General features: G+C 44.9%; 1 protein-coding gene across 7 annotated transcripts in view; it reads left to right on the forward strand.

Annotated features, from left to right (window-relative positions):
* The window catches only part of OPHN1 (oligophrenin 1), a 192,235-nt gene that overhangs the window by 64,609 nt on the left and 114,066 nt on the right, over positions 1–13,560 (forward strand). For all 7 annotated transcript variants that reach the window (XM_073558335.1, XM_073558339.1, XM_073558338.1 and 4 more), the window contains exon 5: positions 3,422–3,493. In XM_073558335.1, the coding sequence (XP_073414436.1) occupies positions 3,422–3,493 (72 nt within the window). The remainder of the gene's footprint in view (positions 1–3,421; positions 3,494–13,560) is intronic.

Genomic DNA, 13,560 nt, shown 5'->3' on the forward strand with positions numbered 1-13,560 from the left:
GCTTGTTACTTTTGGATTTGTTGATGCGTTTATGCACTACACTTATGACATGTGGTCTCCTCCTTATTGATACCTCCTAGGCAATATAAATATAACTACTGTACATACTAGTATATAGCAAGTGACATAAGTATTGAACATGTCACCAATTTTCTATACTTCTAAAGATGCTATTGACATGCAATTCTCAGCTGATGTTGGTAACACCCACCCAATCCACACAAGCAAAGATATTGAATCATAGATGTCCATAAATTAGGTGTAATAATGTCAAATGACACAAGGAAAAGGTATTGAACACCCTTATTGAAATGCAATTAATGCTTTGCACAAAAGCTTTTGTTATTGATGACAGCTTCAAGACGCCTCCTGTATGGAGAAACTAGTCGCATGCATTTCTCAGGTGTGATTTTTGGCTCATTCTTCCACAAAAACACTGTTCAAACCCTTAGTATTAGTTTCTTCCATATACAAGTGCTTAGTTTTGGTCACTTTTGAATGTTGGTTGTGCTTTCACACTCGTGGTTTGCATGAGACGGACTCTACAACCCACACAAGTGGCTCAGGTAGTGCAGCTCATCCAGGATGGCACATCAATGCGAGCTGTGGCAAGAAGGTTTGCTGTGTCTGTCAGCGTAGTGTCCAGAGGCTGGAGGCGCTACCAGGAGACAAGCCAGCAAACCAGGAGACATGGAGGGGGCAGTAGGAGGGCAATTACCCAGCAGCAGGACCGCTACCTCAGCCTTTGTGCAAGGAGGAACAGGAGGAGCACTGCCAGAGCCCTGCAAAATGACCTACAGCAGGCCACAAATGTGCATTTGTCTGCACAAACGGTTAGAAACCGACTCCATGAGGATGGTCTGAGTGCCCGACATCCACAGATGGGGGTTTTGCTCACAGCCCAACACCATGCAGGATGCTTGGCATTTGCCAGAGAACACAGTGTTTGGCAGATTTGACATTGACGCCCTGTGCTCTTCACAGATGAGAGCAGGTTCACACTGAGCACTTGTGATAGACATGATAGAGTCTGGAGACACCGTGGAGAATGTTCTGCTGCCTGCAACATCCTCCAGCATGACTGGTTTGGCAGTGGGTCAGTAATGGTGTGAGGAGGCATTTCTTTGAAGGGCACCACAGCCCTCCATGTGCTAGCCAGAGGTACCCTGGCTGCATTAGGTACCAGGCTGAGATCCTCAGACCCATTTTGAAACCACATGCAGGTGCACTGGGCTCTGGGTTCCTTCTGATGCATGACAATGCTAAACCTCATGTGGCTGAAGTGTGTCAGCAGTTCCTGCATTATGAAGGCATTGAAGCTATGGACTGGCCTGCCCTTTCCCCAGACCTGAATCCAATCGAGCACATCTGGGACATCATGACTCCTTCCATCCACCAACGCCACTGTACACCACTGACTGTCCAGGAGTTGTCTGTTGCTTTAATCCAGGTCTGGGAGGAGATCCCTCAGGAGAACATCCACTGCCTCATCAGGACCATGCCCAGGCATTGAAAGGAGGTCATACAGGCATGTGGAGGCCACACACACTACTGAGCATCATTTCCTTGTCTTTAGGCATTTCTGCTGAAGTTGGATCAACCTGTAATTTGATTTTCCGCTTTGATTTTGAGTATCCTTCCAAATCCAGATTCCATGGAATATTTAATTTTGATTTACATTGATCATTTTTATGTTTTATCATTCTCAATGCATTCCCCTATGTATTTTATAAAGATTTAACTGGAATATTTTATTCAGTGACATCTAAGATGTGGTATTTTAGTGTTCCCTTTATTTTTTTGAGCAGTGTATTATATAGAGTCATTACACACAGAGTGATGTATTTCCAGTGTTTATTTCTGGTAATGTTGATGATTATGGCTTACAGCCAATGAAAACCCAAAAGTCATTATCTCAGTAAATTAGAATACTTTATAACATCAGCTTGAAAAGTGATTTTACAATCTGAAATGTTGGCCTACTGAAATGTATATTCAGTAAATGCACTTAGTACTTGGTTGTGCTCCTTTTGCATCAATTACTGCATCAATGCGGCATGGCATGGAGGCGATCAGCCTGTGTCACTGCTGAGGGGTTATGGAAGCCCAGGTTGTGAAGGTCTGAAGACAGTACTGATTTTACCCATTATGAGATGTTTCTTGTGTGGCTCCTTGGTAATGAGATTCCTTTTTATAGAACATCAGTAGAACCAGCTGATAGTATTTTTCACTAAGTGGCAGGATTGCTTTTGATTTCAGCTGGAGTCATGACTTTCCATGGCTTTTTGCACTCCTCATTCTTCATGTGTTCAAAACTGTTTTCCCTGTGTTATTTTTCATTATTGCACATAACTTAATTTTTGGACATCTATGGTTTGATTTCTTTGCCTGTGTGGATTGGATAGGTTGTTACCAACATCTGGTTAGAATTTCATGTCAATAGCATGTTTAGAAATATATTTACTTAGAAATTTGGTGACATGTTCAATACTTATTTCACCCGCTGTATATATTATATCTTTAGGCCCATATATTAATGAACTAAGCATTTTCTATTGGTTGTTTTGTATTGATATGCTTTTTGGGGTATATTTCCGATCTCGGTTTTGTTTTCAGAATATGTGCCATATCTATGTAATTAACTAGTTCTGCACTTTGCACGTTGACCAGGGGTAATTCACCTCTGATACTCAGGTGTGTTATCGTACAGTGATATTTGTGTGCAATTTACTTAGTTAATGTAAACTAGTTTTTTGGGGAGACCTTTTCTTCCCATACAACCCTTGGTTATTTATTGTGACTTCCTGGAGCCTATGAATATATGCACATTGATATTAGATCTTTATTGGCAACCACTTAACTTCTTAGGCTGGGATCACACATGTGAGAAATTCAGACGAGTCTCGCATCTTAGTGCCCGGCAATGCCGCCAGCTCTCAGGAGCAGAGCGTGCGGCTGCATGTATTTCTATGCAACTGAGCGCTCCGTTCCCGAGTGCCGGCGGCAGTGCCGGGTATTAAGATGCGAGACTCGTCCCAAGTTTTTTGCACGTGTGATCCCGGCCTTATTGGTATTTACAACATTATGATCTTTCCGACCTTTTATATTTTTGGGTTTTATAAAATTAATATGCAAAGTAAAGATTTACATTTTGTATTATATCTGAGGTATGTGTAGGTCTTTTGCAGGTTTATATAATTAGTACTAAGTAATAAAAAGTTGTAATTAAGAATAGAATCTCGTCTATGATTGAAGATCTGCTATAATTCTGCTCCTCCAATAGAGCAGTGTATGTTGTATTAGAGGCAAGCAGAAGACCTTCTCATACCAGGTCCTCCTTGAAGAATGAGCTTTCTGACTTGTTAGCTTCTTTATCAGTGTTGTTTTTCCTGCAGTGACAATTTCTCTGTTTCCACCACAGCTTCAAAATGCAGACGAACTGCTGATCAAACCCCTGGAGGTTTTCCGCAAGGATCAAATCGGGCTCACCAAGGTACTTCCACATCCTGCCGTGGGCTGCGCCGAGCTCCTACTGACAGCCTGTGTACACAGAGGCCATGAATGGCGTTTCCTGTCCTGTAGTCTAGCTCACATCTTATATAGCCAGAATATTTTTTAGAAACATTGGCCAAAATAAAGGAAAAGGGTGACACATACTGGTAAATACAGGTACCTCTCCATACGCTTCTGTTCATGGCTACTACTAGGTATAATCATTTGTAGCCTTGGTAGAAGGGGCGCCTCGTTGCTTCCTCATGCACCCTTGTCTCTTCCCAAAATTCCTTGTTTTTCTCTTGTAAAACTTTACTGTCATGAACTTGGTCAACTAAATTCGTGTACAGTTGGAGAGCTGCTCTTTGTCTAAGAAGGTGATAAGGTGCGATTTTGTTGAAAAATTGAGAATGCTAGTTGTCAAATAGTTCATTGCTCTTCCAGAAATTGATGGCAGGAAAAGTCTGCGTGGTAAGAAGCGGAGTTTGCAGGAGAGACCACTCTCAGTCACTGCACATACCGGTTTAGACACACCATGGTTTTTTATGTTTGGTTCAAGTCACACTTAAAATGCTCAATTCACCCACGGACCACTCCTTTTCATAATGGGGACCGGCTAGTGCCCACTTGGTCACAATGTGTCCTTCAACTCGTCTTCAACCAGCTTTCCTGCTGGAGGAGTCAGTAGCCAAGGGGAAGATGTGGTTCTACATGCTCCACATTGAAAGTTGTGTATACAAGGTCAAGTTGAGTCCGATAGAAAGTGAGCTGCTCTTTGTAGTAGTTCTCCATTCTGGTTTATGAGAAATGGATGGGGATCTACTTAAAGGGGCTGTCCAGTCACAGCATATTGACAAACTATTTATTGGATAGATCATCAATATCAGATGGCTGGGGTTCGACACTTGGCGCAATCCCCCCTCACGATTAGCTGCTGTTTGCTCCTGCATTTATCGTATGTAAACACTTTAAATGGAGCTACAAAGCATAGCTCTTTTCAATGTGTAGCAGGTGCTGGAGCTGGGGCTGTGGTCTAGCGGGGTCCCAGGAGGCAGGGTCACTGCTGCAGGAGCTGACTGCAGTGGCAGAATTGGGGCAGTGCTGCGGGCCCTGAGCTGGGAGGAGGGGTTGTTCGACGATGCGAAGCTGCGGCGGGCCCTGTGCTTTCACAAAATGTTGGTGCAGTCCCTGCACTTCCCACTGCAGTGAACTTCGGGAAAATGGCCACCTCAGCTCTCGAGATCTCATTCTGCGCATGCACTACCTCTGGCTTCTATTTTTCCAAAGTCCACTACAATGAAAAGGATAGGAAGTGCTGGGACTCTACTTTTCCTCAAAGTCTGGGACAAGTTGCAGCCTCGCACCGTCGTTCACCCCCACCTCCCAGCCCAGGGACCCACTCCTTTCACCACCAGCTTTCTGCGGCAGCTACCCTGCCTCCTGGGCCCCTGCTGCACCACAGTCACCTAACCTCCGACTACAAGACGCACCACCATTTTATTCGGAACATTTTTTCCCTGTTCTACCCAAAATTTGGGGTGCATCTTATGGGCCTATGCATCTTATAATCTTCAAAATGCGGTATTTATTCTAAAGGCCGTGCAACAATATATTAAGTTGAGGGTGCCAACAATGTTGTCCAGCCCATTTTGGGGGTTTTGTATGAAATTATGTCCAATTTGCCTTTTATCTGTTTTCTGTTTTTTTTTTTTTTGTGTGTTTTAATATATACAAAATTAAATAAACCTGTATAACAAAACATGTGCAACTGCAAAAATAATCTGGGAGAAATATTTCATTTTCTGGAAAAATTTCAAGGGTGCCAACACTTTCGGCCATGACGGTATATATTGATTTACTTTAAAATGTACAGATTAGTCATATTGATTTCCCTAGCCTACCTATTTTCATCTGGAGTCATCAAATAGAATTTTCTAGTAGTCCAAATTAAAAGCCTTAAGGGGAACCTGTCATATAGGATATTATATGTGATCAGCAGGCAGGATGATAAAGATCAGGAGGAGCGAATCAGATTTATATACATTTTTCTGGGTAAAATTTCAGTAAAATTTGTATTTTATCAATTGACATTCCAGATGTGTTCTGTACAGTCCAGTGGGTGGTCCTATTCAGTGACTGACAGTCTTCCCTGTTTGACTAAGCATATAGATTGCTGTCAGTCACTAGTAGGACCGCCCACTGGACTCCTATGTATACAAACTGCAGGATGTCAATGATTAAACAAAATTTATACTGAAACTTTTCCAATGAACTGTATATCATTCTTCTCCACTTCTACTCTATATCATGCTGTCCACAGATCGCACTGCATGTACAGTGTGACAGGTTTTTTTTACGGTTTAATTCACACATGCTGCTTTTTCAGTGGTTTTAATTGTTGGTAAAAAAGCACCATGAATTTTAAGTTTTTTGTTTTGCAGTTTTTGGTGGATAAGTCAATGTCAGTGGTGATATTGACCTATCGTGAAGCTCTGAAAAGTTTGAGGGCATAAGCGATCTTCTCCTCTTCTCTCATGTCACTCATTACACTTCTGTGTGGCAGCTGACAGGAGGCAATAATTAAAGTGGGGCCTCCCAACCATACCCCTCCCCATACTGTGCGTGTCCGGCACCTCCTCTCTCCTTGCGTTCGGCATCCCTCTTCTTGCTTCGTGTGGATGACTCGTCCTACGTCATCCACACAGTGTCCTACGTCGCGCTCTGGCGCAGGCCTACTTCTCCCTGCCATGCCCAGCGCTCTTTGGCCTTTCCCTGCGCATACGTAGAACGGTAGTTTGCTCTGGCCTCAGCACAGCACGGAGAAGTGCGCCTGCGCAGGAGCGCGATGTAGGACACTGTGTGGATGACGTAGGATGCGTCATCCACACGAGGCAGAGAAGGACGACGCCCACCGGACCGCCCCAAAGGTGAGTATAATGACAGCTCTTTTTTTGTTTTTGTTTTGCAGGACACTTTCATGCAACTTTATAGAATGCTGTCACATGGGGCTGAAAGGGGATGGCTGTAGGTTATATGGGAAAAACCTGGTAACAGGTTTCCTTTAAAGACTGCACTAAACTGCATTGTGTGAACCTGGCCTTACAGCACATTAGAGGTGATCCTTAAGGTATGTTCACACTGTGCCTTTCTCCACCTGTCAAAAACATCCGTTGTTAAGCGGAAGATGCTTCAGGAAACTTTTTTCTTTACTTTGGATTTTTGTAAACTTGAAGCATCTTTTCTTAACTGCTTTTTGGTCGTTTCCTGAGCATTTGTCCAACATTTTTTTTTTTTTTTTTTTTAACACCAGTTTTTGTTTGAGCGGTTTTTGTCTGTCTTTTTACTGCCATTTTTTGAACATTTTTTATAAATAAATTAAACAAGTAAGAAAAAGTTAGCGGTGTTGGAAGCTCAAAAAAGCTGACACAGCGCCCAAAAGGGACGCGATGCTCGGACATCTTCCAGCGTCTTTAGTCTTCCCATTCATTTCCATTATAAAGTATAGAGCATGTTCCCTGAAGAATGGACTTGTCGTTATCTATAACAGCTTTGCATCCTTTGAAAGCCTGAAAAGGGTAAAACTAGTGATGAGTGAGTGTGCTGCGATAAGGTGTTATCCGACCATGCTCGTGTGCTAACCGAGTGTCTTCGCGTGCTCGAAACATATGTTAGAGTCCCCGCGGCTGCATGTCTCACGGATGTTCTACAGCCCAGGAACGTGGGTGTTAGGAACAGCGGAACACACTAAATAAAAATAATAAAGTGCGTTCACCACTCGGGGTCCACCGTGCAGTAGGTGATATAACCGCTGCTAAGTGGTGGCAGGAGCAATATGGCGGTAATGCGCACAGGGTTAAACTTCACCCAGGTGCGCAGAGCAATCTCTGTTAAGTCACAGAGATGCCAAATAAACATAAATACAAAGACTGAGCCTGTTGAGGTCACAGTACTCAGTATAAATACACACACGGTATCAGGTCACAGGAGTAGCCCAAGACTGCGGCACTATGTCCGTCTAGACCTACCGTGTGCGGAGCATCGCAACTGCGGACACAAAGGGGCTGCTACTGCAGCGCGGCCTGGACACTGCCGCTAAACAACAAGGCTAAGGCACAAGCGCACTGTCGGCGCTAGCAGCTGTGGATGTTGCAGCAGAGGAGCGCTGGCGCTGATACTAACTCAGTCCCTAACCACATACGTAATATCAGAGGGAAGGGGTTTTATAATGAGTCATTCACCAGAATCATACATGCGTCCTCATACACACAGCAGCAAGTAAGTCTATACTAGCGCATGGCGGAACAGCCATGCGCGCCTTTTATTGCAACCGGGACCTTCCGCAAGCTTCCAGATCTCTGAGATGGACCAATGAGATCTGGAGCGGGACCTGAGCACATGACTCCCGATCTCATGAGCATGCCCAGTAGTAGGACAGAAGGACTTAGCCTCAGGAGAGATTTGCTGCTAGGCAATCTCCTCTGCAATCTCCTCTGCAGTAGATAAACAGCAGGAGAGTGCAGAATGTGAGGGTCTAGATCCCTGCAGAGTAAACGCAGAAATCCGACGCCTAACAGTGGGGATTGTCTTCTTAAGCTATCCCCGTTTGTGTTGCGGATGCTGAACACACGAGACATGCAGCCACAGTGACTCGAACTCATTATTCGAGCATGCCAAAGTCACTCGGTTAGCACACAAGCATAGTCGGGTAACACCTTATCCCAGCACGCTCGTTCATCACTAGTTAAAACCCTTCACAAGCCTGATCGGATGAGCATCAAGTAGTTTTCCTATACAAATGAATGGATTTCTGGACAATTTTGGTCATTCTGTTAGCTCTTTACCCCCCATTTCTTTCTGTGCATCCACTTGAAAAGTTGACAGAGACCCAGTGTGAACATTCTCTTAGGATCCATTGACATCAGATCCAGAAGAGATGACATTTTTCTATATTTCTTTACCACCGTCTGAGATAATCCAACGACCGTATAATGAGGTGAATAAATATTATGGACATGTCTGTAATAATCTTATTAGCTTCTTGCCTGCATTTTATAGCTTGGAGAACATTTTTATTGAAACATGGCCTCTTGGAAGTTTGCCCTAAAGCCAGAACTAGATGTGCTGGTTTGTAAAGTGGAGAGTGGTCTCCGTGGTGGGGACTCCCTCCAGTCTGGAGGACGGAGGAGGGAGGGAGCCCTTTCTAGGAGGGGATGGGTCCTCCCAGGCCATCTGGAGGCTGCCACAATGAGTGAATGGGGAATATGCCTCCGCCAAGAGCGCTGGAAGCTGTGCAGATTCTGCCCCCACCTCCGCTTGGGGTGTAACCCATTCATTCCCAAACACACACTCCAAGGACACGCTATGGTCCGTTAAGTAGCCACTTGCACTTTAAATTCTGGCTTCAGGGAGTACAATGGAATTTGGTGTTAATACTTTTATGCGTTCAAAGACTTCTGGTGTTTTTCCCTACACAGTTTAATTACAATGTTATTCCTTGTGAACCTCCTAAATTAGAAGCAATCATCAGATCTGTGCTCTCCGGAGGTTACATAATGTCCTCACCACTCTTTAGCACTGGGTAGTGTACCCTGTACTGTACACGCCTTGTACGCAGGGCGGCCATTCACATAAACTTAGTAACCAATGAAGAATGTGGCGGAAACCTGCACACCAGCGGTGTGTGACTATTGTGCGCCCACTAGTGGACAACCGCTATTCCAGCACTGTATTACTCCAACTACAGCAGCCAATACAAGGATCTGTAGCTGGTTACAGGTTCCATTTTTATTTAGTTTTTCAATACCCAGCAATTGATTGGAGCTCAAGCATTAGGCTTCATTCACACATCAGTTTTCACATATGAGTATTGTCCGTTTTTCTCACAAATCGCTCTCCACCTATGACAGTCTGTGGGGCTGTTCACACGTCAGATTCTTTTTTCTAAAGACCAAGAGGTCTGTGCATAATCACAAGAGACATGTCCGATATTGATGAAACTCGGCAATGAATTTCTATGGATATGGGTCCGTGAGACATTCTGACCGCACTCGAATGCCACCTGCGGGCTTCCCGTTCTTCACTGACAGGAGAAGCTGGGGAAACTTTGGGGGGTTTTTTCTCATCGGTGGAGAAAGAAATGATGAAACCTGACCAAACTCTTATGACGCTGGTGAAGCTCGACCAGTTTTTTAACATACGTTAAAAAAACCTGGGACTGAAAGAGGCCTGTAATTCGTGCACTGTGCCAGCATCATAGCTCTATCGTGATCGGTTTCAGCCTCTCCTGCCGCTGCACATCATACATCCAACATAAAGAAACATGGGCTCCGTGTGATGGATCAGGCGATGAAGGTTGATGAGCAGGAACAGCCTGATCTTCCGCGATTAACTCATTGTTGGAGGAGCTATAATCGGAGACATTGTCTATTCGTGATTAAAACTTTATTTTTGAAGCCCTGTAGTCTGACAGCAGCGTATTTCTCTTGCCCTCCGCCCCATGACAACACATGGATGGACATCTTCAAGACTGGCCGACGGGGGAGCCGGTGAATCCCCCGGCAGGCCTCCCAACCTCCTAATGAGCAGTGTGTGGTAGAGGGCACTAAATACAAAGATGTACAGACAAGGGCAGCATCTCCTCATTCATTTAACAAGCTACCCTCCTTATTATTAGACAGAAGCACAGGCACATTTGTTAATAAGGGTCAGGTAATATTGCATGTAGCTGAACAGTGGGCCCTGGGATCACAGTCACTGGTGGACCCTGAGCACACCAGTCCGACACTGGTATTTCTAAAGGCCCCATCTCACTAAGCGATCTCGGTAGCGAGATCGCTGCTGAGTCACAACTTTTGTGACGTAACAGCGATCTCACCAGCGAGATAGCTGTGTGTGACAGCGATCAGCGAGCGGCCCCCCTGCCGGTATCGCTGATCGCTGGAAGAAACCTCTGGACATTTCTTTGGTCGCTGATCTCCCGCTGGCCAGCACGCATCGCTGTGTGTGACAGGCGGGAGACCAGCGATCAGGTGTAAAAAATAATAAAAAAAATAAAAAATATAGTTATTCTCACCTTCCGACGTCGCGTTCAGCCATTCTGCCTCTCTCCACGCTCCGGTCCCAGTAATCCGTTGCACAAATGACCGCGAGACTTTCTTATTCCTCGAGACCGTGACATCTCGCGGTCATTCTCGCAAAGGATCACTGGGACCGGAGCGTGGAGAGAGGCAGGATGGCTAAACGGGACGTCGGAAGGTGAGAATAACTATATTTTTTGTTTTGATTCTATTTTTTTCAGCGATGGCAAGCGATGCCGGGCGCTCGGCATCGCTGTGCTGATCGCTGGTGAAGCTGTCTGTTTGACAGCTCACCAGCGATCACATAGCGACTTACTAGCGATCCTGACACCTTGATATCGGTGTGACGGGGCCTTAAGAGTATTGTTAGGCAGAATTCACACCACTGCCAAACACTTGTACGAACGCCATTGCTTAGGTGTTACCATTGACCATGGGGTGTGCCTACTCTATCCATACAGTGCTTACAGACCTGCCATATTAACAAGGACGTGCTAATGCCCCGTTGTTGCTTCCCCCACCATTTGTGTACATCCCTCGAACGCTGACTCTTTCGTCTTTCTGCTATACATGATTACTCATTTCTCTGTATGTTCCTTGTTGAATTGAATTTTTCCTTCTGGATATAAGGCAGGTATGGTGTTCGTCAGCCATGACCACATTCCCCACCACTGAGTAACCCCATCCAGTTTCATGAGTGTCTAGCATGACTCAGAGAAACTTATGTCAGAGTTTAGCTGCAAACATGAATAATGCTCCTCATAGAGCAGCTCTTTTCAGCTATTACCCCATTGTGGAGAGGTCGGCAGGTCAGATGCATGGTCTTCTTTCACTGTGGTTGTACAGAATTTTCTTGGGAGCTATAAAGCAGACAATTACACTGAACGAGTAGGAAGAATGCGATCTTCTTTCCATCACCTTGACTGTACGAGGTGCATTATCTCCACATCCACTTGGATCGCTTCCCAGAAAGCCTTGGTGACCTAAGTGAAGAGCAGGGTGAACATCCCACCAAGATTTAAGCACTGTAGAAGAAAGATCCCAAGGACACTGAGATTGCCCCATGATGGCGGATTACTGCTGGTCTATTCAGAGTGATTGCCCTGGCACAACTCACCCCAAGAAATCTTTAAAGCTCCACTTTTGCGAGCTATGTCAGTAAATGAACAGTGCATCAATGCCAACATTTTATACATGTTTACTACTTATTCTGTAATATAAATTCTTCATTAATAAAATATACTGTATCTACATGTATGAATTTATTTTACTAACCAAGAAGGCAAAAAAAATAATGTTTAGTAGACATCAGTCCTAGTGTTTGGTCGTATGCATTGTGACAGGGTCTTTGGCGCGGTTGATGAGGGGAGATATGTGTCACTGCGCATAGTGGCGTCAGTGATGTGAAATCAGAATATTTTCCTCCAGCACACTACGTGTTGTGAGGGTTCAATTAAACATGCATATATGGGCTGGTTTTAGTGGACACCTATAGAGTGGGTGGGAAGGTCTCCAACCTATCTCCACCTGTAGAGTCAGCACAGCCGTGTGCTGACAGGACCTGTGTCATGTCAGTCATCTGATCAGTCACATGGTCTGGGTTGTAAAAAGCTGGACTTGGGAGACAGTCTGGTGTGTTTCTTGGGAGAGGAGAAACTCCCTCGTGGCTCCAGGAGGAGCTGAGGACTTTGCGTTACCTGCGGGTGACTCCTGCAGGGAAATTGGACTTTATCTTTCCTTTGTTTTACACAGCTCAGCAGACAGTATCACACAGGATAGGATTAGATACATGGCTCAGCACACAGTATCACACAGGATAGGTTTAGATACACAGCTCAGCAGACAGTATCACACAGGATAGGATTAGATACATGGCTCAGCACACAGTATCACACAGGATAGGATTAGATACACGGCTCAGCAGACAGTATCACACAGCATAGGATTGGATACACAGCTCAGCAGACAGTATCACACAGGATAGGATTAGATACACGTCTCAGCAGTCAGTATCACACAGGACAGGATCAGATACACGGATCAGCACACAGTATCACACAGGATAGGTTTAGATGCACAGCTCACCAGTCAGTATCACACAGGATAGGAATAGATACACAGCTCAGCAGACAGTATCACACAGGATTGGATTAGCTACACGGATCAGCACACAGTATCACACAGGATAGGATTAGATACACAGCTCAGCAGTCAGTATCACACAGGATAGGAATAGATACACGGCTCAGCAGCCAGTATCACACAGGATAGGATTAGACACATGGCTCAGCAGTCAGTATCACAGGAGAGGATTAGATACACAGCTCAGCACACAATATCTCACAGAATAGTATTAGATACACGGCTCAGCAGACAGTATCACACAGAATAGGATTAGATACACAGCTCAGCAGTCAGTATCACACAGGATAGGATTAGATACACAGCTCAGCAGTCAGTATCACACAGGAGAGGATTAGACACATGGCTCAGCAGTCAGTATCACACAGGATAGGATTAGATACACAGCTCAGCAGTCAGTATCACACAAGATAGGATTAGATACACAGCTCAGCAGTCAGTATCACACAGGAGAGGATTAGACACATGGCTCAGCAGTCAGTATCACACAGGATAGGATTAGATACACAGCTCAGCACACAGTATCTCACAGAATCGTATTAGATACACGGCTCAGCAGACAGTATCACACAGAATAGGATTAGGTACATGGCTCTGCAGTCAGTATCACACAGGATAGGGTTAGATGCATGGCTCAGCAGTCAGTATCACACAGGATAGGGTTAAATACATGGTTGAGCAGTCAGTAACACGATAGGATTAGATACACAGCTCAGCAGAAAGAATCACACAGGAGAGGATTAGGTACACAGCTCAGCAGACATTATCACACAGGATAGGGTTAAGGCCCCTTTACATTTAGTGATGCACCAGCGATTCCGACCATGATACGACCCGGTCAGGATCTCTG

The sequence above is a fragment of the Dendrobates tinctorius genome, unplaced genomic scaffold, assembly GCF_039654945.1.
Source record: "Dendrobates tinctorius isolate UK_male_01 unplaced genomic scaffold, ASM3965494v1 ptg000013l, whole genome shotgun sequence".
Taxonomy (NCBI): domain Eukaryota; kingdom Metazoa; phylum Chordata; class Amphibia; order Anura; family Dendrobatidae; genus Dendrobates; species Dendrobates tinctorius.